Raw genomic sequence first — 22,951 nt, 5'->3', positions numbered from 1 at the left:
CTGGACCTCTTATCTTTCTGCATCTTTTCTATTCTGATGTGAAATTACCATGAACTTTGCTAGGACTCTTCCATGTGAAAACAATGAAGCTATTTTAAGTAGTGACATAAGAACACCTTCACCTTGCCAGGCTTCCGTGCCTGTGTCAAGGATATCCAGGCATAGTTAATCAGTCTTGAGGACTTGCTTGCTTTGTCTTACTCTTATTTTTTTCTCTTATAATTTAAGTGTACCAACTTTATTTCTGTTAGACCTATGATAGGGGCCAAATTAGCCTTAGCGCATCTCTGTGCACTTCTGTAGAGCTGTGAAACTTGACCAGGAGTCTACCTGTGTGACTGCATGTCTGCAGAGTAACTGATTCTCTAAGTAATTTATTTTTAGTTGAACAAAAAGTATTATATAGACTTCGCAAGAGGTGTTAAAAAATAAGGCTGTTTATTTGTGGGTAGTTTCTGTAGTCAATGACAAGTTTGTACACTAATGACAAACCAGAATAGCTTTGCAAAGAAAGCCACCAGAAGAAAGAAAACTTGTGTGTTGTGCCTAATGTAGAGTGGGCAAAGCTGAGAGGATCTTGGAAGCTGCTGATCTTCCAACTTTGTTGTATTTACCTTGCTCTTCTTCCGAACAGGGTTCCAGGGTGGGCCTGTGTTTGAATTCCCACCATGTGTAGCTTCCAGGACTGATGCTCCAAATGTTTTGGAGCCATGTGATCCCATGCCAGTAGAAATATCCTCCTGTAGAGGACAGGAGCAGGATAGTTTCTCAGTGATTTATATTTTTTTCTAGTTTTACCGGTAGTAAAATGGAGAATACAGCCTTTTTTTCAGACTCCGTAAGAATGTGCTAACTTGGACTTAGAGGGGACAAATTGAAATGCATTATTTTGATAATTTAAATATTTTCTTTAGATATAGTTGAAATGTTTTGCTCTTTTCCTGCAAGACTTGAAGGGGAAAGGGAATGCATAAAGCATGTATAAGAGTAGAGGTGAATTCACTGTTGATGTGGAGGAATAGAAGCATTTCAGGACCAGCATGCAATGAATGCATATCTAGATATGTGGTGCAGTGCACTGGAATGTTAAGAGGTCATAATTAGCTGATAGAAATTCAAGTACATTTCATATGGACTTTAAACTACAGTTTCATGTGCAGCTAAACTAATCTAGTAGAGTGCTGTTGCTCAGGGGAAGCAATCTGGATAATGCTCTGCTGAGTTAGTGAGACAACATGTAAGGAGCATGAGGAGAGAAGGGAGCAGGATTACCTTCTCATGAAATTGTGCTGTGGGTAGTTACTGGGAACAGCAGTGTGAAGTAATCTTTTTTTTGTTCATTTGATGTTGTTATTAATCTCTGCTCAACAAAGAACAAGATCTTGGATTAGTTGGCAGTTTTATGCCAAGGATTTTGATTACATTTGCTGAAGGATCATTCAAAACTGTCAAGAATTCATTCTGTGAAATTAGTGCTCGTTGGTGTAGTCTGCTGCTGTAAACCAAAGTAGACACTGCTGCTTTTACGTCTTCTCTAGCTGTTCCGCAACAGTTTTAATTCCCAACTGAAATTTTGTTCACACAGAAATCAATTAGATTTTTGTTTGGAAGAAAAAATGTGAGACAACTGTTCAAAACCACACTACAGGACAGCAAGACCCTTTCAAAACTGTGACAGGTTGAAAATGGAGAGTTTACAAAGATCTTTAGGTCAGGATGAGGTCCTTCTCCTTTGTTAAGAATGGTGTAAACTTTCATGGAATTTGGTGTCAAAGCAGTGGTATCCAGTCCCTGATTTTTCAACATTACTTATCTCCAGTACTTGAAGGGCACACTATTTTTCTTCCCACTTTCTTCCCTTCACCATATGCACTCAGTTTGATGGCTCTTTGTATTGTTGGAATTCAAGCAGAGAATTTGAAGTGTATGTTTTCTTGGGAATGTGTAACTTAGCATGGAGAGAATGAAAATGAATTTTTTTGTACTTCACATACTCACCTTTTCTAATACTTTTGTTGAATACTGTGTTTTCCCTTTTAAAGGCACTCAATTTATCTTTGAGGGAGTTTGATCTGTGCAGAGCGCTTCACTTTGTCCAGTTAGGCAAACAAAGCTGTAAGTTCATTATTGTTGCACTTTTTATTACACAATAAATTCCTTGCAGATACTGTAATATATTTTAATATGCTTTGTAATCATTTTTAGAAAGTGGTGATAAAAACTGCTGATTTAATAAACTAATATTGAACTACCTGACATTTTTGCTTGTAATTTTCTTTCTGAAAGTGAATTCAGTGACAAGAATTTTTTTTTTCAATTCTTCTACTTAAGGCTCATAAGCATAGTAGCTTTTTGGGAAGTTGTTTTTTTTCTCACCTCAGTTTATGCATCTACAATAGGTTATGGCTATTCCCCTTCTGTGTCCTTGAACTTGTTGCTGAAAATACTGCCAGCACCAAGGCTTGATTCCAGAATCTAAATTTATATTTTAAAAGGAAAAATAAAAATAAATAACTCCAGCACTTCTCTGTATAAGCTTTTTATAGCAGAGTGCAATTTCAAAGTTTCTCAATATCTAAGCATGGAATTTTCTTAAAGTCCAAGTATGGAAGATAAATCAACATAGAGGTAATTTCCTGTGCAGATTCAAAGCTTTAAACTTGAGATGTGAGAGGGATTTCTTTTAACTTAAAGGGGGACACTCACCTGGAAAAATAACAATAGATTGAATAGTCTAGCAAAAGTACTTTGCCATATGCTTTTCCAAAAAAAAAATAAAAAAAAAATCAATGACATCTTTCATGCTGTGCTACCTACTGCTTATAAATGACTAATGATATCAGCAGAATATTCACTTTAATATTGTGCTTAAATTAATTCCACCTACATCTCTTCTTCCCCTGTATACAAATTATTTATTTGAAGCATCTCCAGAGATGCATCTGCGTCACCGGGATGCTACAGTTCAGCTACTACTCCTAAGTTGCTGTAAGTTAAAGGGTTTTGTGGGTTGCAGTGTTAGCAAGCTATGCTATTATGCTTGTGGTGGGCATGCCTTATGTCACGTGAAGGAATGTTTCATGTGCAAACAATATGTTGTGTGTTCCTTGAGGCTACACTGCTGTTGAATTGCAGTGGTTCATTTCAGCTGTTCCTTTTGAAAGTCAGAAACACTTTAGAGAAGATGATATTTAATGGAGTTTGGAGGTAGGTTTTTTGTGTTGCTTATTTTGTGGGTTCTTTTTTTTTGGGGGGGGGGGAGGCAGACAGTAGTATGGTATATTTCATACTCAGTATCCAAGATATTTCATACTTTGAAAAAATTACTGCACACTACATAGTTGGATGTTCTCTTCTAATCCTCAGTTTATATTTGGACAAGAAAAGTGGGTGGATGCCTACACTGTCATTTTGATAGTAAGTTTTGCAGTAGTTGTTACTTATCATATTTGGCACCCTTTAAGTGTGAAATATTTCTATTTCTGCCTACTGTATCATTTAATTTCTCCAAACCCTGTTTTTAGCTCCTACTTTTGGTGTATTTATAAGCGCTTTGGAGTAGACACTACTTTATTCTGAGGTTCTCTCATCCAAGGCTATATTATGCTTCAAGTAATAACTGTGAGCAAGGAAGATCTTTAGAAACTTTGGCCTGTAGGCTAGGCTGCTTCATTTATGTAGTGAATCCTAGGAAAAAGAGTTGGCTGTCTTGCTCTGCTTAGACAGATGGACAAATATACCTATTCTGGAGAAAGGTGCTTCCCTTTGCTCCCTATTCATGGCAATGAGTGTCTGGAAATAAATGCCCAAATCCAGCAAACACCTCTAATTCAATAAAACACAGCCAAGAGGAGGTGTGTGTGGTTTTTGCAATTATATTGAGCTTGTTTTGATCTCTGAAGGAAAAGTATCTTCTCCCATGGAAATCGTGATATTCTGAGATGGGTTCATCTCCCTTTCCCTACAAGACTGCAGGCTAGCACAGATTTGTACCTAGTGATAGACTGTGGATTCACAGGTACTTTGTCTGGTCCCTTGAACACTGGAAACTCCTTAACACTAGGTGTGACTTGTTATCCTGTCTGTTCTGTTCTCCATGATATAGCTTGTCCACGTTCTTTCCAAGGTGTTGCTAGCTCAGCGTCTCACATTCCACTCCAGCCTGGAGCTCTGCAGATTTCTAGCTCATTCTGCAGTCCTAGAATTAAATGAATTAGCTACACCTATTGCTATTGTACAGAGGCATTGGATATTACCTATCTATCACCTATTTATCAGATAATGCATTTCAGATGCACTGTGAGATTCTGTGTCTGATCATCATTTCTTATAAACATTTTAACCAAGGAACTATTGAAAGATGCTCCTGATGCTTACTGATTTCCAATTTCTGATCACTCTGTATTTTGTTTGAAAATACATTCATTTTTTGTCAAGTCTGGAGGGGGAAGGGGGTAGGGCTAAATTGTGAAGTTCTAGACTTCACAATTTCGACCTACAATGGACAGTAATTGCAATTTTTCTTCATTTTGCACTACCCTGTCTTACCTCTTATTAAGTAAAATATTCACTCTTAAAAATTTTAACTGTTTATACAATTCTACATTTTTGCCAGCTATGTTCAATTATTCAGTGTGACTTGGTGGCCTTCACAATGAAACTGGGACACATGGTCTGGGAGGGAGCTGTGATTATAATTGGCTGCTTAGGGTGATGGGGGACCAAAACCTGAGAGCACACCATGACATAATCCATTCCTGTGAGTAGGATGCAGTACTCTGGCACTAACGTTGGTAAGCACCAATCTGCACATACAGCTCACAATTTTGTTTCATTGCTAAATGCTTTACCACTCCAATATATAAATAGACCCCTAAAATAGAGCTGTAAAGGGGAAGAATTTTTGCCATTCTTCCTGCAGTGGTCTTCCATAGTAGCAATGAGTAACAATGGAAAAATCTGAACCACAAGGATAAAAATGTACTACTCAGATCTGGGATTACCAACACAGAGACTTCTAAGATCATTTTAAGTATGTTCAAAAAGTTAAGGTTATTCTGTCACTTGAAACCCTTTATCTATGTTTGTGTGAAATGGAAAGAGAATTAAAGTCGTCTGTCCCATGTGCACATCCCACAAAGCCTTTGAAGCTCTTATGTTAACTGTTTGAGGTTCAGAAACAGAAGGAAAATTTCAAGATAATATAAACAGCTCCAAGGAGAAAATGCCTTTAATTCATGACTAAACAAGCAAATGTATATTTTCTCTCTTTCAAAAAGATGACTGAATTTCTTCATGCCAGGAAAAATAAATCCATCTGATTTTGCTTTAAGCTGTCCTCTTTTTCAAATGCAGCAAGGGGCTCCAGTTCCTACAGATGATGTAATTCGACTGTTCTGCTTGAGTTCTGCTCCCCGTTGATGTCATGTAGCCTCTAGCCAACTATTCAAAAAAGAAAAGCCACTTCTAGTTTAGACTAGAGCATGGGGAGGCTGAGGCTTATAATAAGCCTGCATCCCGGGATGTCGATTTAGATCCCTGCAGGCGAAGCTCAGCTTTCGGAGAAGCTGGGGCTCCATCCGCGGGGGCCCTGCCCGCGGGTGGGTGGCACGTGGGGCAGCCGGTGGCAGCAACACAGGAAGGCAGGTAGGTGGGGACGGCAGGGGGGCACTCCAGGGACCGGTGAGTTGGTGCCCCGTGCAGAGAGGAGCTGGGAGAAATATTTGGCTATTTAGGTTCAGCCAAGAGGCCTGTAAGTTCAGCTGAGAGGCCTGTAAAAACAGAGAAGCTGTATGGACTCGCGCCTCTCCTATGCTGCTTTTGACTAACTCTGTATCTTTTCCTCAGCCTTGATATCCCAAATAAGCGAGCAGCTTCTTGCAATAATTGCTTCCTCTAGTGTTCTTGGTGTCCAAAAAGTAGCTCTTTGTGGTAATTCAAGACGTAGTCAGGAAATACTCTGGGTTCACAGTGCATACCACTAGTGTCTACACTGCCTCAACAGGGATGAATTTCAGCTGTGGGCTGGAGCATTGCTGGGCCATCTCCAAGCCTCTTGGGTGGCCGTGCGTTAAAGTCATGCCAGGCAGCAGGCGAGGCTCTCACGGTAGACATGAGGAGAGTTGGGATTGTTCTTCTCTTTCCACCTATGCTGCAAATACATGCTCCTGATGGTTCTTCAGAAAGAAATGGAATATATGAAAGCAGCGTATTGTGTATTTGGCTTTAGAAGAGACAGTGCAACTGTGTGGGGGCAGTGGTAAGAAACCATCCCTGTTCCCCCATGTGCCTTGGCAAGGGGAGGGCTGCCTGGGTGCAGCGGGCTTCTGGCTCCTGCTTGCACTTACTTACCACACTGTGGTCTGCTAGGCTGGCCTGAGGGCTCCCTTCCTGCTCCACAGTCAAGGCCCAGATGTTTGTTGTGTGGAGATTTTTACATGTGGGAGCAACATTGCTTGAGACGCTGTGGGGGGCAGAGGGCCGAGCTGTCATAGTCCTCCACACGTGTTTGTACTTATTTTCTTTGAGATTTGGGGAACCTTCTCCTCAGTGGATCTCAAATGGGATTTTTCACATGTCCTCAGGGACATGTGTACTCAAAGCATGTCTGATGGAGGGTGACAGGCTGAGCCATACCTTTCATCTCAGCCAAGTGAACAAGCTCAAGTCTTCAGTGGACTGCTGAGAGCCTGGTACACTGACAGGCTTATTTGGTCACAGGACTCAGCTGTGAATGACCTTATGTAGGGACACATGAGCACACTAAGGCATCTGTACTCACCTATGCCGATGTATTTCCCTCCAGCCCAGACCCCAGCAGAATCCTTCATCCCAGTGGACATGGACAGTGGTGCTGGGAAGCCAAAGCTGCCGTCTGGGAAACAGAGCTCAGGAGGTGTCTGCAGGCTTGGGGCTCTGCTGTCCATATGTCTGTCCTCATGGCAAACAGGCTTGGGTCAGGGGTGGGAGTGGAAGCAGTGAACTCCATGCCTGCAACCCTGTGACGGTCGCTTTTGCAATGGGGGTTTAAACATTTGTCCCCCTCTCGGAGAGGGACTGAGAATTGGCAGATGGCTTGTGGGGCATGGAGGAAGACTATATTTCAAAAAGCGAATGAACTTTCAGATAGGTCAAAAGGAAGTTTCTCATCCCTCTGTGTTTTAGACAGTGGTGCCAGAAGTGGGGCAGTAGTGGGGTAGGGCTGGAGACTGAGGAGCCTTGGGGCTGCAAGCGATGCTGCTTCCGTGTGAGGTCTGTTTGATCTTCATGGTCTCCTCTTCTGTCTTAAGCAGAACAAGATCATGGGCAGAAAACAAAGGGTGCTGAAAAAAACTAACGTCTTATGTCTTCTGGAAAGCTGCTGCTGCTTTCCAGAAGGGAATCTCGCATCAGGGCACTTCCTTTTAAGAAACAAGGAAATGTTTCTGCCAACATGGAAAACACTCAAAATAGGGCAAGGCTTTGGGCCCCTGTCCTTCTTCCTGGGTTCAGTAGCAAGGCTTCACGCCACTGCAAAGGCAGCAAGAGAGGCTCATAATTAGTCTAAAGGGTTGATTTTTTGTTTGTTTCTTTTTAGGAATGAGCCCATTTGAGTAATGAAGAAAATGCCACATGTTCCAACAGTGAGTGCTCCCCCACCTCCACCTCAAACGTGGCCTGCACTTGAGCTGCCCTTGGCCTGTCCCTCTTCATCTGTCCCTCCAGGAACTGCACACAAACATCTTTGTACCCTTTCTCTTACCTTGTTAGGATATAAATAACTGAGGAAAAGGCTTTATCATTGTTGTGTAAATGTCCACCATTTTAACTCTGAACTGTGTGTGGAGAAAGAGAGAGCGAGAATGGAAAGTCAGGAGTTAGTGAAATTTTATAGCAGATCTTTGATTGTCTTGCCTTGTCTTGTCATAAAAAGCAAAGCCAGCGTTTCACACGTTTAATCATTAGATAATAATTAACTTGCAATGGGGAGAAATGTCTGCATCCAAACATTCACCTATGGGTTCTCTGCCTTCTATTTGACAAGAGCAAGGACCAGACATTTTCTCAACACAGAGAACCTGGCCAGCCTCTACCAGGCTTAAGCTTGTAGCCTAACCTTTACAAGAACATAGGTGTAACTGAAAGCAAAACAGAAAAGAGAAATGCAAAATTATAACCAGGCAATGAGCTTACAGAAGAGATGGAAACAGCTGTTAAATTTATATCCTCTTTCTCCTGTGATCCTATTCCTATTTAATGGTTAATGAGAATGAGATTGTATTAACTGGCTGGTAAAGAGAAGTCCAGAAATTTGTAAGGAATATTTTGAATAATACCTATAATATATGCATTCCATTTTTATTTTTAGCTGATTTAAGTGACACTGTGTACACCATTTCTCTAGGCTACGTATGAAGATACGGCTTTTGTTGATCAGGTTTTATCTGTACTGAGTTTTGGGGGGCTTGTTTGTTAATTCTTATGTGTTTCCTGCCCTTGCTTTGGATGCTAACAAAATTACGCTTGCCAGAAGGGAAAAGGCTGATATTCCCATACCTCATCTCAGCTGGACATCTTCAGTTACAGCTTCTGATTTCAGATGCCTGCCCATTTTCTAGCTGTGATCCCCAACAGCAACCCTTCAGTTCCCAGCAATAATGTCAGGTTAATGTGTCTTGTGCTTGTGCAACCTTGTCTGTGACAGCAAGGACTCATTTACTGGAACCATTTTCCCTGTTGTTACTTGTGGTAAAGTCCATCAGTAGGAAACTTTACAAGCATCTCTTTGTGCAGCTAGTTTGCTCCCAGTTTGCCCTGCCAGCAACAGGTAACTGTGCACATGAACTTCCTCAAAGGGGTGACTGGCAAATTCATAACTCTTCACAATTTCACCTTCTTGTTTGCTTTAGCCCATATAAACCACTTGGGAATTGCTCTGTTCTTTGTACCTTTTTCTGTGCTTTCATTTTCAGACTTCATTGTCAGGTTCAATTTCCCAGGCAAGAATTCATTTAGAAAAGTGGCTTGTGATCAGAGCTTTCAATGAAACTGTGAAAGACTAGATGTTTTTTACCAAAGCATCAACATGGTGAATGACTATTTTCACTATGTTATTAGCAATTTTGGTTCTGTTCTTATCCAATTCTTGTGCTCAGAAATAATCTAAAGCCTGGGACAAGCTTTACTCATTGGGTTCTAACAGGTTATTTCCTTCAGATCAGGTGAAAGGTTCGTAAGGAGATCATAAATACTTGGTCTCCGTTCCTGAATGCAAAGGTCACTTTGCATGACAACACTGAGCTGAATGTAAGAGTACAAGTGGATCTAGAACTGAAAGTCATTCTCCAGAATGACCAACTGCCGAATGTGAGAAAGACGTTCCTCCAAACCTCAGTAAGTCCAGACTTTTTGTACATTCTTTGATCTTTTTTTCTTATAATGTATCATTACAGTTAGATTTAGTTTTTAGCACTGCCTTTATATCTGGCAAACACAGATATTCTATTATAGATCTGTCTTCACGTAAATATTTACCGATGTTGGGAGCATTTATAACAGAATTTAATAAAACAGGTGAACTGTCTTATAGGTCAGTAGCTGAACAAGTAAGTTTCCTTTCCACCTAAATGAAATCTGTTCAGTCATTGTCCAGGGTAACTGCAAAGCCTGGGTAACAACTCTTTTATGAAAAAAAAAAGGAGATCACAAAGATTTTGAGAACCATTTGGGAAATTCAGAAATGGTATTATTATGTAGGTTTATTATGTGGGGGTGGGTTAATATCACCCCGTGGACACGGAAAGGCAATTCTTTGCATATCTGCTCTCCCATTGGAGAAGGTGGGCTGTGCGGAACTAGCCCAAAGGATCAGAGAGTATTGTGAGGATCTTCTTTATAGTTCCATTTTAAAGTTTGCGAAGTTCTTCCTTTCATAAGGCTTTCCTCTACGGTCATATGGTGTTGCTGCTAAACTGCCAGGCTTCAATGCAGTCCCTGTTCTGAGAAGTCAAGCAATGGGGGTTAAGAAAGGAGAAAAAGAAAAATTGTCTGCACTTCCCACAACTTTCCATCTTGTAAAATTGCTAAGTTCTTCACATTTATTTGAGCATGGAAAACTATCATGCAGGCAGCTTTCCTATTTTCTGTGGTGCTGTTATTTCCCTGTTGAGGTCTGCTTACAGTAGGGCAAATGATGTTTTTTCAGTATTTTATATTTTATGAATTAAAAGGACACAGAGCAGCTCAGAACTGGGTCTCTGCAAAGCATATACAGAACCTCAGGGAAGCAGGTCACTCTCCGCAGTTTGTCACAGGTTTTAATTTTTCATTCCCTTCTCTCTTTGCAGTGGGGTGACAGCAGCAGACACGTCTCTCCTCTTCCACCGTTACAGCAGGTTTCTTGGTTTTGCAGCTAGATTGATATCCAGGTAATATTATAATTATGCCATTAGTCCAAGGAGATTAGTGGCATATGGTCACAAAAGATGTCTGTATCTATGGGTCTTGGACTGATTTTTTGCAATGACTTCTTAACAGTGAGGTCACCACTGTTACAGATTCACCCCGTAAACAAAACAACTCTGACTGAGTTGTTCAGTTAAGCTGAAATCTGGCGTATTGCATTACAGACTCTAAAAGGGAAAACTCCTGCACTTTCTAATCTTCCTGAATATTCAGCTTGGGTGCTGTGGTGAATTTTTTCAGTGATATGGATGTGGCAGACAAGTCTGTGACAGCCTGGGGAAGAGCAATAATAATCCCTAACTCCTGACCCAGGGCCTGTCAGTGTGATTACGTACCTGTGTCACCATCCTTTCAATGAAAGACATGCAAAAATTGAACTTTTAGGAGGAAAAAAACAAGTTGGTTCTATTTCTTTTCAGAACAACTACTTGATCTCTTCTAGAATACTGTGATCTGAAAGCCAACAGCATGCCTGCCAGTCCTCCAAGAGCGTAACATACTTTCAAGCAGTGCTTTAGGTGATTTGCAGATCCCTCTTTTCTAACAGGGTCTAAGATCAATTCTCAGTCATATGCTTTCTGCACGCTCCAGGAAGGTACTAATGACTTTCAGATCATGGTGCTTCTTATGGGATCAAGTGGCTGGGGAGAGACTGAAAGAAAAAGGGAAAGCTGCGTAAATACATCTCATTTTCATCCAGAAAGTAGAGATGCATTCCAAAAGGGAGAACTCTAGTAAGTAAAAATAAAGTTGGGTGAAAATAAAGTGCAAAGTACAAGCAAGAGGAAATTAAGGTATTATGCTGGGTGTGGTATTGAATCTTGTACCTGTCAGGGCTAGGTTCCCTGTATATGTATTGGGCACATTATTGTTGTTTGTAGCTGGCCAGGCAGATCTCTTCAGTACTGACCACCTCACTGGAGTTTCTGACTTCCTAGGCCACCATGGATAGTGAATATGAAAAGGATCACATCAAGAAGCTGCAGGAGCAGCGTATGTTCATGCAAAAGAAAACCTTCACCAACTGGATGAACAATGTCTTCTTCAGGAATAACGTAAGTAGCTACTATGCTTCTATGCTTTTCTCGTGTTTGTGCGTGTGTGTGTTTGCTTGTTTGTTTTTAATTATTTCACCCACTGTAGTTTTATCTTATTTTTGCATACCCTTCCTTAGTGTCACCATTACACATGTACACAAGCAAGAAAGGCTTTGACTAACCAGAGTGCTTCAGCCTTTATCTTCCACCTCACATCCATCTTCATTGTCCACGCTACCTGTCTTCCCTGAAATTCAAGTTTACTTCTGTAGACTGTATACCTATAAACCTGTAATGACCTATTAAGACCCAAAATGGTCTTAGACTAAAAGAGGATAGATTTAGATTAGACGCTAAGAAGAAATTTTTCACTATAAGGATCGCGAGGCACTGGAATATGTTGGCAAGAGAAGTTGTGAATGCTCCATCCCTGGAGGTTTTCAGGACCAGGTTGGATGGGGCCTTGGCTAACCTGATCTAGTGGGTAGCATCCCTGCCTATGGCAGGGGGGTTGTAACTAGATGATCTTAAAGGTCCCTTCCAACCTAAGCCATTCTATGAATGATGTCACTTTTGTGACACACAATTTATCTGGCTGATCTTCCCAGAGGAAGATCTTTATTTGTTCTTGTTCTTCTGAAAAGTTAAGTATCTACAAATGTTTGGATTTCCCTAAACAATACCTCATTTTAAATTGACTAAGCAAAATTTAAGGAGTTTCTGTGCTGCCTGAGACTTCTGCATAGAGGTCAGTCCAGCCTGAGCTGCTGCTCAGTTCTGAAAAAGTTACTTTAGGTCTAGCAGCTTCAGAAATAGGACTGTGCAATTACAGATCAGTGTGCTTTCTGTAAGTAAAAAAGAAAGCACTTCCAGAAAGCAACAGAGGTAGCATATAGTTTACTTGTATGTGTGCAAGGTAATCCAACATATTCCAAAAATCACCAGATTTACTGCAGATTAACTAATTTCAGGCACAAACAACGTAGCTATGTCACAGTATGGAATCATCATCCGAGAACAATACACTTTTCTAGAGTCCATTGTTGATATTAATGAAAATGGACATTGGAGACACCAAGCAGGACCGGGCCTCTTTTAGCCATTCTAGCTTATGACTATTGTACAATGTTTCAGTATTATTTGATGCATTTTTTTTCAGTGTAATGTTTTAACTTGTTGATTTGTGCAAAGGCAGCCTTAGAGCACAACAAACTTTTAAAATATTTTTGTTCTTATTCTGAGAAAGGAACTGCAAAACATGTTCTTGTTTTGCTACCTGCAGAAAATTAAGCTTTTATGATGTAGGAAATTATTTCTATATAGCTAAAAATTGATGTATATATTTTGTAATTTTAAAAACATGTTCAAGTTCAAAGATTAAAATGTCAGTCATAACTTCCTGCACAGTACTTGACTGTGTATCATAAAAGCATGCAAAGAAAATTCTGTGAGAGCTTTGCAAACCATATACGGTAAGAAGTGATGCAGAAACTGAGAGCTTATCAAGGTCTTCTCAGCAATGTAGTAACCTCGTCAACACACACTTTAATGATCCTTGATAGGATCATACTACAGGACACTGTAGTATTCTCAGTCACACTGTTGACTACTTCAAGTCTGGTGTTAAGAATAGTACTGGACTGAATTTTTTAAGCATTCTGTGATTTATTTTTTTTGTGGAGACATGCAACAAAGCTACTACAACTGTTGCTGAGTGTGGCATAAAGGAGGTATAGGAAGACATAAATTAAAGTGGAACTATTCTTCATGAATAGAAGTGCCACAGAATATAACAGCTTTAACTTTTGTTATGGTAATATACCACAGGCAGAATTTTAAGATTATTTAATATAGAAAAAAAAAAGTAAAGATGGCAGCTAAACAGGGAGTTCTTTATGGAGATAGTCAGAGAAAGTTGTCAGTTCTTGTTCCACACAAAGTATAGACTTTTTAAAGTCTCTCTAAGCTGCTTTTACACTTGCAGTGATTTCTGGAAAAAAAAAAAAAAAGAAAAAAGAAAAAAAAAAAAAAAGAAAAAAAAAATCTGTTCAACTGATTGGTAATTGGCCAAGAGTGATATACATCTCTATGTTACTCATCTCTTATTTCCCTTACATCTAACTGCTCTGAATTTGGAAAAAAAAAAAAAAAAAAAAAATTACTAAACTTCAGAAATATTTTCTCTCTCGCTCTTTTTTGGGGGGAGATGAAAAGATTATTTACCGTGATTTCAGAATCACAGTAAGTTATTGCTGGGTGTGTGGCATGGTTTTAATGTCACTTCTTGATGGCTAGTGGCATGAAGCCAAAAGGGAACGCCCAAGGCAAGCTCTTGTTAGATCAGAGTACACATGATGTCATGTTGTATCACCTAAGCATTGGGTGACCTTACTACTGGTAGCAATGAAATACATTTTTATACGAGATCTTATTATTTTGCTTAGTAATTGTGCCAAGTGTGAGACGCTAAATATAGAGACTTGAGGTGGTAGTGCGGATTTAAGCAGGTATTAACAGACTATTAAGATTATGGATTGTAATATGAGTCATAGAATAAAGCAAACCTGTTATATCTTCTGATTTCCTTTATTCTGCTTCACTTAATTTGGGGATTATTAGCTCAAATTTGAAATGAAATGCATTGCTCAGAATAAAAAGCTGAAAGTATTCATTTCAATTGAAACAAAAAATGTCAGCACTTCAAAATGTTTAATTTATAAAATTATGAACTTTTTAGTATTTTTCAAAATCTGCTTTTTTTTTTTATTTGCTCAATTGTGTTTTGGTTTAGTTTGTTGGTTTTGGTTTGTTTGTTTGTTTGTTTTGTTTGTTTTGCTTTGTGTTGTTTTTTTTGTTTGTCTTTGTTTTTGTTTTTTTACTTCAGCCTACTTTCAGAAATAATGTCAGTCCTTCTGCAAATCCATTGTTTTGTGAATTAAGAGCCACCACTTATCTATCCTTCACGTATATGCAGTGACACACAGCAGACTTGGTGAAACAACAAGATGTTGTTTGTTTATTATTAAAAGTTGAGATTATGTGGGCCAAATGTGCAGCCAGAGTTGATATTGTGTGACTGGTCTTTTCAGGTAAATGTTGAGATAGAAAATATTTACATAGACCTCAAGGATGGCATCTATCTCATGAAACTCCTGGAGTTGCTTTCTGGAGAAACTTTGCCCAAACCAAACCGGGGAAAGATGAGAGTGCATTTTCTAGAGAACAACAGCAAAGCTATTACATTTCTTAAATCTAAGGTAAGTTGATACTGATATTGATATTATAGATGACAAAAGTTTACACATGTTACTAATTAGTCTAATGTTCATATTTATTTCCTTCTCTAATACAGAATGTTCTTTGAATACAGGCCAGGTTTTATTAAAAGAAAAAAAATGTCATCAGATTTTTAGTTGTATGAGTAACATGACTTAGAAATATCTAGAGTTCCTCCAAAACAAGTCACTCCTAAATGGAAATGTATTACATTTTGAAATGCAGATTTTAAACTTCTCATAAGAAAACTGGGAAAAATACATACAAATATTCATTTTCACATTAGAAAAGATGTATTTTCTCGGACTCACATTTTCTGATGGAAGTATTAGCCATGTGAAAAGAATGTGGACCAGTTTTAATATTGAATAGTGGAAAGCTATAAGACAAGAAGAAAATGGACTGGCAAATAAGAATATGTGACTGTAAGAAGGAGACCAGGGCTGCTGGGAGAAAAAGTCATAGGAAACACAAAGCCACAGGGGACAAGGAGGAGTTTACTGTGCTAGTGAAACTATCTGTTTTACTCATATAATTACATCACTTTTCTTCTGTTATTATTATGTATTTATTGGGGTTTTAGAAATAGAAGCTGTTTTATCCCGAAAGTCCAAACCTTATTTCCCTGGTAAGTGAAGGAGAGTTGCGGGCTGTAAAGAGTGGAACAAAGCAACCAATGAACATTTTTGTTCCTCTAGCAAAGACGGTGACTGGTCTCATACTTGGGCAGCTTCTCAAAATAGTCCCTACTGAACTCAGATAATTCTCTGAAGCTTGAGTAATTCTTGGTCACCTGTCTGCAATTTCTGAATATATTTAAAATATTTCTCAGCAGCCTTTTTCTTCTCAGTCAACTTAAAATATTTCATTATTTACTTTTTAAAGTAAATGTTATGTTTTCCCAGATGTTGGGGCAGAGCAAACATCGTTAAACACAAAGCTACCTGGTGTAAAAATTGGGAATTCAGAGCTCTGATTTGAACAGCTTCAGCAAGTCATTGCAGTAGTTTTACATATTCCAGCTGTGCTTAGTTCAATGCCTAACAGATATTGGTTTATTATTAGGTACAAGTGAAAGTAATCGGTCCTGAGAATATTGTAGATGGTGACAGAACCTTAATCCTGGGACTCATCTGGATCATTATACTTCGATTTCAGATTTCATCTATCAGACTTGACAAGGTAAAACAAGGTCTTCATCTTTTTTGTCTGGTTAGAGTAATGCAGAAACTTTGTAGAGCTTAAGGCCGGAAAGGACTATTTTGATGATGTTTCTTGTTCATTTTGATCATGCAGATCTTATAATATTACCCACTTACTTGCCAGCAATTTGTAAAAATAATTGAATCTATTTCAGTTTCTCAAAGAGGCAGAAAACTAACTTGGAGATATATAGGATATTCATGTTCATCACTCATTTGTGAAAATTGGGTACAATTTTCACTGGATTTCACTTTTTACTGGATTTGACTCCAGAAAGAATTTATCTGATGACAGTTACGTCTATATATGAGCTTGGGGCTGGTCCTTTTCTCTTTCTCTCAGGAAAATTATTACTGTTTTATTCTTTTTAAGAAAAAGTAGTTATTTAACATGTACTCTTAAGTACATGAGAGATAAAATCCTATGAAGACATTGTGAAATCAAAGTTAATGATTTCTAATAGATCTGAATACATTATTTTTTTCTGAATTTCCAATCAAAGCTAAGAAAGAAAATAAACTCTGTCTTGCTTTTTATTTGACTTTTACAAACCTTACAGAAGAATAAAAAAATAAAATTAAATACCTTCATTTTACATTATAATTTAGGAGTTCACTCAATTAACTTTTCCTTTGATAGAAAACTCCTACTTTCATTTTAAATCATTCTACCCTCATGTCAGTTACAGTCTGGAAGTCATGACTGTTAGAGGGGATTTCCAAGTAGGACAGAAGTAATACAAAGTGACCTTTGTTGGAAATGTAAGAGTAAAACCACTGATGCCACTTCCATATATTGTTCAAACTGATTTTCTTTTCCCTGTTGTCTTCACAGGAAGAATTTGGAGGCAGAGCTGATCATCTCTTCGCCAATGAAGCCTTACTAATCTGGTGTCAGCATAAAACTGCCAGCTATCCCAATGTAAATGTGAAGGACTTCTCTAAAAGCTGGAGCGATGGGTTGGCCTTCAATGCGCTCATTCATGCCCACAGGTAAAATCTGAGTTCAAGATGATTTGTTCTTTGTGTCTTGTTCTGGCACAAGTTGTCTGAAGGGACAACTGTCTGTATTATATGTATTTGTCGAGAAAGTGTAAAATTCTCTCCTTGCCCTTACTCACTGAAAACTCTTTTTTTTAAAGCAAATACACTGCCTCTGAGGGAAGGAGGGAGGAAGGAAGGACCAAAAGCTCCTGATTGGCTGCTTATTTTGATGGAAGTAAAATAGAATTTCTAAGGGAATATCACACTTCTGAACAATGTTGCCCACTCACATTGCTCATTTTCAAAAGTTGTTATTTTAGAGACTGTTTTTATTGTATAACTTCGAAGGGACCTTAAAGATTGTATAATTCCAACCACCCTGTCACGTGGCAACCATCCTACCACACCTCCCACTAGACCATGTTGCCCAAGGCCCCATCCAACCTGGCCTTAAATGCTTCCACAGCTTCTCTGGACAACCTGTTCCAGTGCCTCACCACCCTCATAATAAAGAATTTCTTCTTAATATCTAATCTAAATCTACCTTTTTTTTTCTTTCTTTTTCCTTTTTTTTTTTTTTTTTAATTTTAGTTTAAAACTGCTTTTCACTAACAGTTCTGCTCCATCTTCTAACAGAATGCCATGTTGTTTCCCTGAAACTTACCCAGCTGGGAGTCATCTCCCTGTTCAGAATTGCTAGTCTAGTGGGCATTGTTTTTCACCCATCAGTGAGCATGAGAAATAAGTGAAGGTCAGAGATTTGCTGGGAGTGGTATTTCAGTTTCATAAAGGAGAAATTTTTTCCTGCTGTGTAGATGAGATATGATTCTCCTTAATAAAGCTTAGGGTCAGACAGATTAATTTCAGCATTTCTATCACATTCCTTAGTCTAATAAACAGTTTATGGCTTATTGTCTGAAATAACTTAAAGCAAACAAATCTCTCTTCTCTCTCTGTTCTTCTCCATCCCCAGGCCTGATCTTATCCAGTATAGCTCACTGCGGCAGGACCAACCCATCAAAAACCTGAACAATGCTTTCAACGTTGCTGAGAAAGTGTTAGGGATCAGCAAACTGCTTGATGCTGAGGACGTGGCAGTACCCTATCCAGATGAGAGATCCATCATGACTTATGTGTCACTCTATTACCACTACTTCTCCAGAATGAAACAAGGCCAGACAATCCAAAAGCGACTTGCCAAAGTAAGTGCATTTCTATCTTCAGAAATTAAAAGCGAAATACATAGAGTTGTATATGTGTTGGAAATGTTTTTTTACTGCAAGCTCAGCTTCAGGATAATTTGAACTGAATCAAATTGCATAGCCATTTCAAAGACCTTCTATTGTCACTTGAATCATGAGGAGCATCTGTAGGCTCTGATTTCTAAAGGAATTGAAATTATCTCACTGGAAATGGATCCCGTTTTTGACTTCACCGTTTGTTTGAGAGCTGTTGTGCCTCTAACGCACCTGAAGCCATATAAATCTCACTAATCTTGGGAGAATTACAGCTAGACAAAAGCAGAGTCAGTCAAGAATTTTCTAATTTAATAGGAAAGATGATTCCTTATTCTGTGAGAATACCCTGAATTTCTATTTCCTGTGAAAATTCTCATCCTTTCTTCCTAACTCCTTAGTCAGGTCCAAAGCGCAAAGAAAGAGGTAAAAAATGAGCAAGCACAAAAGAAGGGAGAAATCTCCTAGGGGAAAAAAAAAAAAAAAAAAAAAAGCAAACCACAGCTAAAATATGTATATATATTTTAATCAGTTTCATTATACATTTAGTCTTACATAGGACTATGAGTTACATTAAAACCACTTGCATCCTGCTAATGGAAAACTGAAGGAAGTTTGAGTAGATCTTGGCCAAAATATTGTTATTGTTCATTGAAGATCAGTTTCCTAGGAGATAATTTCTTTTCCACCTTCAGAATTTCTTCCTACCTTTGTTTGTTTGTTTGTTTTGTTTTTTCAAATATACAAACAGCCCACAGAAAACTTGTACACTCAGGTTGGGGCCTACACATATAACTGGACTTAACTAACTTCCTGTACAGTTAAGGGGGAATATCTTGCTCAGTGGGAGGCGCAAAACTGGGACATCCCTGGTGGTGACAAGGCAAAAACCTTTAGTGAAGCAGAGCTTGCTCGTCTAAGTGGTGTGGAACAAGAATAAGATAATCCTGAAATATGTATCAGTAACAGTGATGTTCTCTAGAGAAGTTTGAGATGGGAGCCAGACTTTGATTTTAATTAAACAAAGATTGGGTATAAGTGAGAAGAGTGGGATTAGACTGGACTCCATCTGAAACTCTGCTTTTTGGCTAGACTTAACAGATTTTGCCTCTTATGTGTTATTATGTCTAAGGGCAAACACAGCAATAATATTTTTTACTCTGTCCTTTTTTAGCTTTTGTTGCGCTCCATTTTTTTTTCCACTTTGTATAGGTATATTCATTCTTTTCTGTCTTTCTGCTTATATACTTTTTTCTGTTTCTTTCAGTATTTTTAGTCTGTCTCTAATATTGCTCTCCTGTCTTCCTGCATTTTTTACACACGCAAGCATAGAGAAGGAGAGCAAAGCAGATGGTAATCTCCTCATGTCCTTAGTCCCTTCAAATATGCAGCTCTGAATTTACTAATAGGATTGGGGAGGGAAGCCTGAATGTGTCAAGGAAGCCTTTGAGCTGAGGCTAAGTGGGTGACCAGGATGGCGGAGAGAATCACCCTGGGGAGATGAATCTGCTTTCTCCCACCCACGTGAGGTGACCATGCAATTACTGGGATCTTTCAGCAAGAACTGGGTACGATGGCAGAAAATACAGAAGGGAGCCCTGACACCATGGGCTACTTTTCCTTCGCTCAAGGTTGGTGCTGTTTTACTCCTCTTCCAGCACTGCGATGTTTATTCATCGCCAAGTGCATTTTCTGTCAGGTAAAAGCAGATTACCAGTTGCAAGGCATGGGTCTTTGCTCAGTGCCATCTCTTTTATTAATTTGCCTGCTTGGGGTGGGCAGGCTCAGGCAGATGACAGAGGCAGATGACATTGTTCAGCATTAGCCCTGATGCCTGCAGGGAGGCTACTGAGTTAGAGTGAGAAAAAAATATAAAGTAAAAATACAAAGATGGAAAAATGTGTAAAATGGAAAGAAAGGGTGAATTATTCCTAACACTTTTTATTTCACTATGGATTTAATGTTTGCTACATGGATAGCATTTACCTGAAGTTGAGATAAATGCAAACCAGACCACAGACGAAAGAGAGAAATGTCATGAACTTGAAAAATTACTGTTGAATCAGAGTTAACATCTTTACCAACCCCTGTTCAGCTATGATAAATTCTGTTTCTCTGATAATTATATAAAGCAAGATAGCTCCAACAGAAGAGATTGAGAAGGACCTGTTTGACCACAGGCTGCTTGTTGACATGTGAGAGAACCAAGATCTTGTCAGATGGTCTTCCCCACACAAGGTGGTTGAGCCTTAAGAGGAGGTGATTGGATATTGACAGATAGAATAAGATTGTTTTATTTTTATGAAAGAGAATTTTATAGAAGATCTTAATTCTGTTCCATTGTGAAACAAAAAATCTGAACCTTCAGTATGGGATTCTTGCTTTCTGGTCAGCACACATAGGAACTGCTGACAGTCTCCATGCACATGTTCTTAATTCCAAAATTATCGTTTTCTTAAATAAAGACTGAAATAAGATGTTAAATAATATTTATTTATCTGTGTCATTGGATAAATTGGAAGGGGTCATTCTAGGATTTCACCTGGCCTCAGGCATGACAGCTATTACCACCTTGGTGATATACCTACTACTACTGGAAGGCATCCCTGCCTATGGCAGGGGATGGGAAGTAGATTAAGGTCCCTTTCAACCCAAACCATTCTATGATTGTTATAAAAATGCAACGCTGTGGCAATCTGCTTGTTAAATGTTACCTCCCTGACGCATATTGCAGTATTTGGAAGAAGATGCTGCATTCTACTTACCCATCTTGTTTTATTCTGCTTCTTATGTGATTTGTATATTTATGTTCCCGTTACAGATTGTGTTCCTCCTAAAGGAGATAGATGACTTGAAGCTTCTGTATGAGCAGATGGTCTCTGACCTCCTGAAATGGATTAAACAGAAGGTGATTGAGCTGGATGACCGTCATTTCCCCAACTCTCTTCAGGAGATGTGGCTACTCATGGCTAACTTCAAGACCTTCCGCACTGTGGAGAAACCTCCCAAGTATCAGGAGAAAGGCATGATTGAAGCTCATCTCTTCAACATCAGGACCAAGCAGAGAGCCAACAACCAACGACCATACCTGCCCCCAGAGGGGAGGACACTGCAGGATGTGGAAAAGCACTGGATTATCCTGGAAAAGGCAGAGCACAACCGGGGAAAAGCACTGCAGAAGGAGATGCTGAGGCTAGAGAAGCTAGAACAGCTAGCCCAGAGGTTCCTGAAGAAAGCAGCCCTACGTGAGTCCTACTTGGAAGACATGAGGAAAGTGATCGGGAAGCAGGACTTCTGGCCAGAGAGTGCAGACAGGATGGAAGCTGCCAGTAAGAAGCTGGAAGCCATTGTGGCAGATGTACTTCCCAGGAGGGAACGCTTCACAGCTTTGGCTGAAATGGCCAGAGTCATCAGCCAGGAGAACTATCACAGCAAAGATCAGATCCTGAAGAAGTGAGTTTTGGTCATGAGACCATGTAATGGTGAAGGTTGAAATTCGTTGAATTTTTGTGGTGTGAAGGAGAAAGACATATTGTAGCTATGAATGATAGCTCTGCTCCTCATGGGTAGAACTGGCAGGAACTTCTACCTGTGAACAGTTTCAGCAGATAAAATAAATGCTTTCTTCTCCCCTCCTCTCCCCCAAAATCTCAGACTGATTTGTAATGAAAAATGGTTTTAAGGTTTTTCCACCAGTATATGACAATATTTGCTCTTCCAAAAATCCTATATTCCATAAAAAATATTTGTGGGTATACTATTATTTTTTTTCTCCAAATCAACACATTTCGTTTTTAGTCTGTGTTTTAGGAGACAGAGGTTAGTTCAATCTTCCCAAACTGACTCCAGTTCTCAAGTCTTGAGAAATTATGGCTTCTCTGATTATCGGTATATCCTGATTTTGGACTAGTTAAAAATATTATAAAAATAACTTTTCTTCTGGTTTTTCACTGCTTTTCCAAGATCAGAAAAATTCGGAAGCTAGTGGGAAAACTAAGAAAAACAGTTATAAAAGAGTAAAGCAAACTCCTTCTTAGAGGAGATTGTGACTTATGACATGGTTTAGATTACATTTTTACTTTAGGCAACCATTTAAAAAGCACTTTTTTTTTTCCAAGCCTCTCCATTGTATCAGACAAAAGCAATGTCAGGTGTGAGAAACCATAAGCATCGATTTCTAAATTTAAAAAGTCAATGACAATTGATATGCTAGACAGAATTTCTCCTCGTGGCCACACTAATTAGATAACAAAGTCATTTTGACCTATTTTGTGGTTGTGGCCCATCCTCCTCCACCAGGGAATTTTTTTGCATGCTGCCAAGAGCGTTTGATCCAAGCAGGTCAGTCATTTCTCTCCTTCCCTTATAGGCAAAGCAGCATTTCAAAGCAATGGGAGGATCTTCTGGATCAGCTGCAAAAACGACAACACTCCCTGAATACAATGCAGGAGATTCTGGGCCTTCTGAGGGACATTGATGCTATTACAGAAGAACTGAAGGAGCTGCAGGTACTGATCCCTCTCCAACAGCACACAACTGACACCGTTACCAGTGTGTGCCCCTGAAAAAAAAAAAAAAATTGTATTGCAGGGGCTGCTGTGGACTACAGTACTCACTTTCTGGTACCAACATAAAATAAGTCAATCATTTATAGAAAATACACCATTTTTACATGGGTGTCTAACTGTGAATTTCATCATTGCTGGTACCTACATGAGAAAAAAACAGTCTTTGTTACAGGGACTCTCTCTAATCAGAAAGCCAGATGTGGTAT

At 39.0% G+C, this 22,951-nt stretch overlaps 1 protein-coding gene across 2 annotated transcripts in view; it reads left to right on the top strand.

Annotated features, from left to right (window-relative positions):
• Positions 1 to 3,046: 3,046 nt before the first annotated feature.
• Positions 3,047 to 22,951, top strand: part of SPTBN5 (spectrin beta, non-erythrocytic 5) — a 104,796-nt gene continuing 84,891 nt past the window's right edge. Inside the window, exons 1-11 of one of the 2 annotated variants that reach the window (XM_032188410.1) lie at positions 3,047 to 3,207; positions 7,577 to 7,622; positions 9,196 to 9,372; positions 10,326 to 10,406; positions 11,382 to 11,498; positions 14,570 to 14,737; positions 15,822 to 15,938; positions 16,794 to 16,951; positions 17,916 to 18,144; positions 20,999 to 21,630; positions 22,547 to 22,685. In XM_032188410.1, coding sequence (XP_032044301.1) covers positions 11,388 to 11,498; positions 14,570 to 14,737; positions 15,822 to 15,938; positions 16,794 to 16,951; positions 17,916 to 18,144; positions 20,999 to 21,630; positions 22,547 to 22,685 — 1,554 coding nt within the window. In that variant the 5' untranslated portion in view covers positions 3,047 to 3,207; positions 7,577 to 7,622; positions 9,196 to 9,372; positions 10,326 to 10,406; positions 11,382 to 11,387. The remainder of the gene's footprint in view (positions 3,208 to 7,576; positions 7,623 to 9,195; positions 9,373 to 10,325; positions 10,407 to 11,381; positions 11,499 to 14,569; positions 14,738 to 15,821; positions 15,939 to 16,793; positions 16,952 to 17,915; positions 18,145 to 20,998; positions 21,631 to 22,546; positions 22,686 to 22,951) is intronic. The other variant, XM_032188411.1, reaches the window with a different exon arrangement.

This window comes from Aythya fuligula, chromosome 5 (assembly GCF_009819795.1).
Source record: "Aythya fuligula isolate bAytFul2 chromosome 5, bAytFul2.pri, whole genome shotgun sequence".
Lineage (NCBI taxonomy): Eukaryota > Metazoa > Chordata > Aves > Anseriformes > Anatidae > Aythya > Aythya fuligula.
The sequence above is the reverse complement of the archived record's forward strand: the minus strand, read 5'-3'. Positions and strand labels throughout refer to the sequence as shown.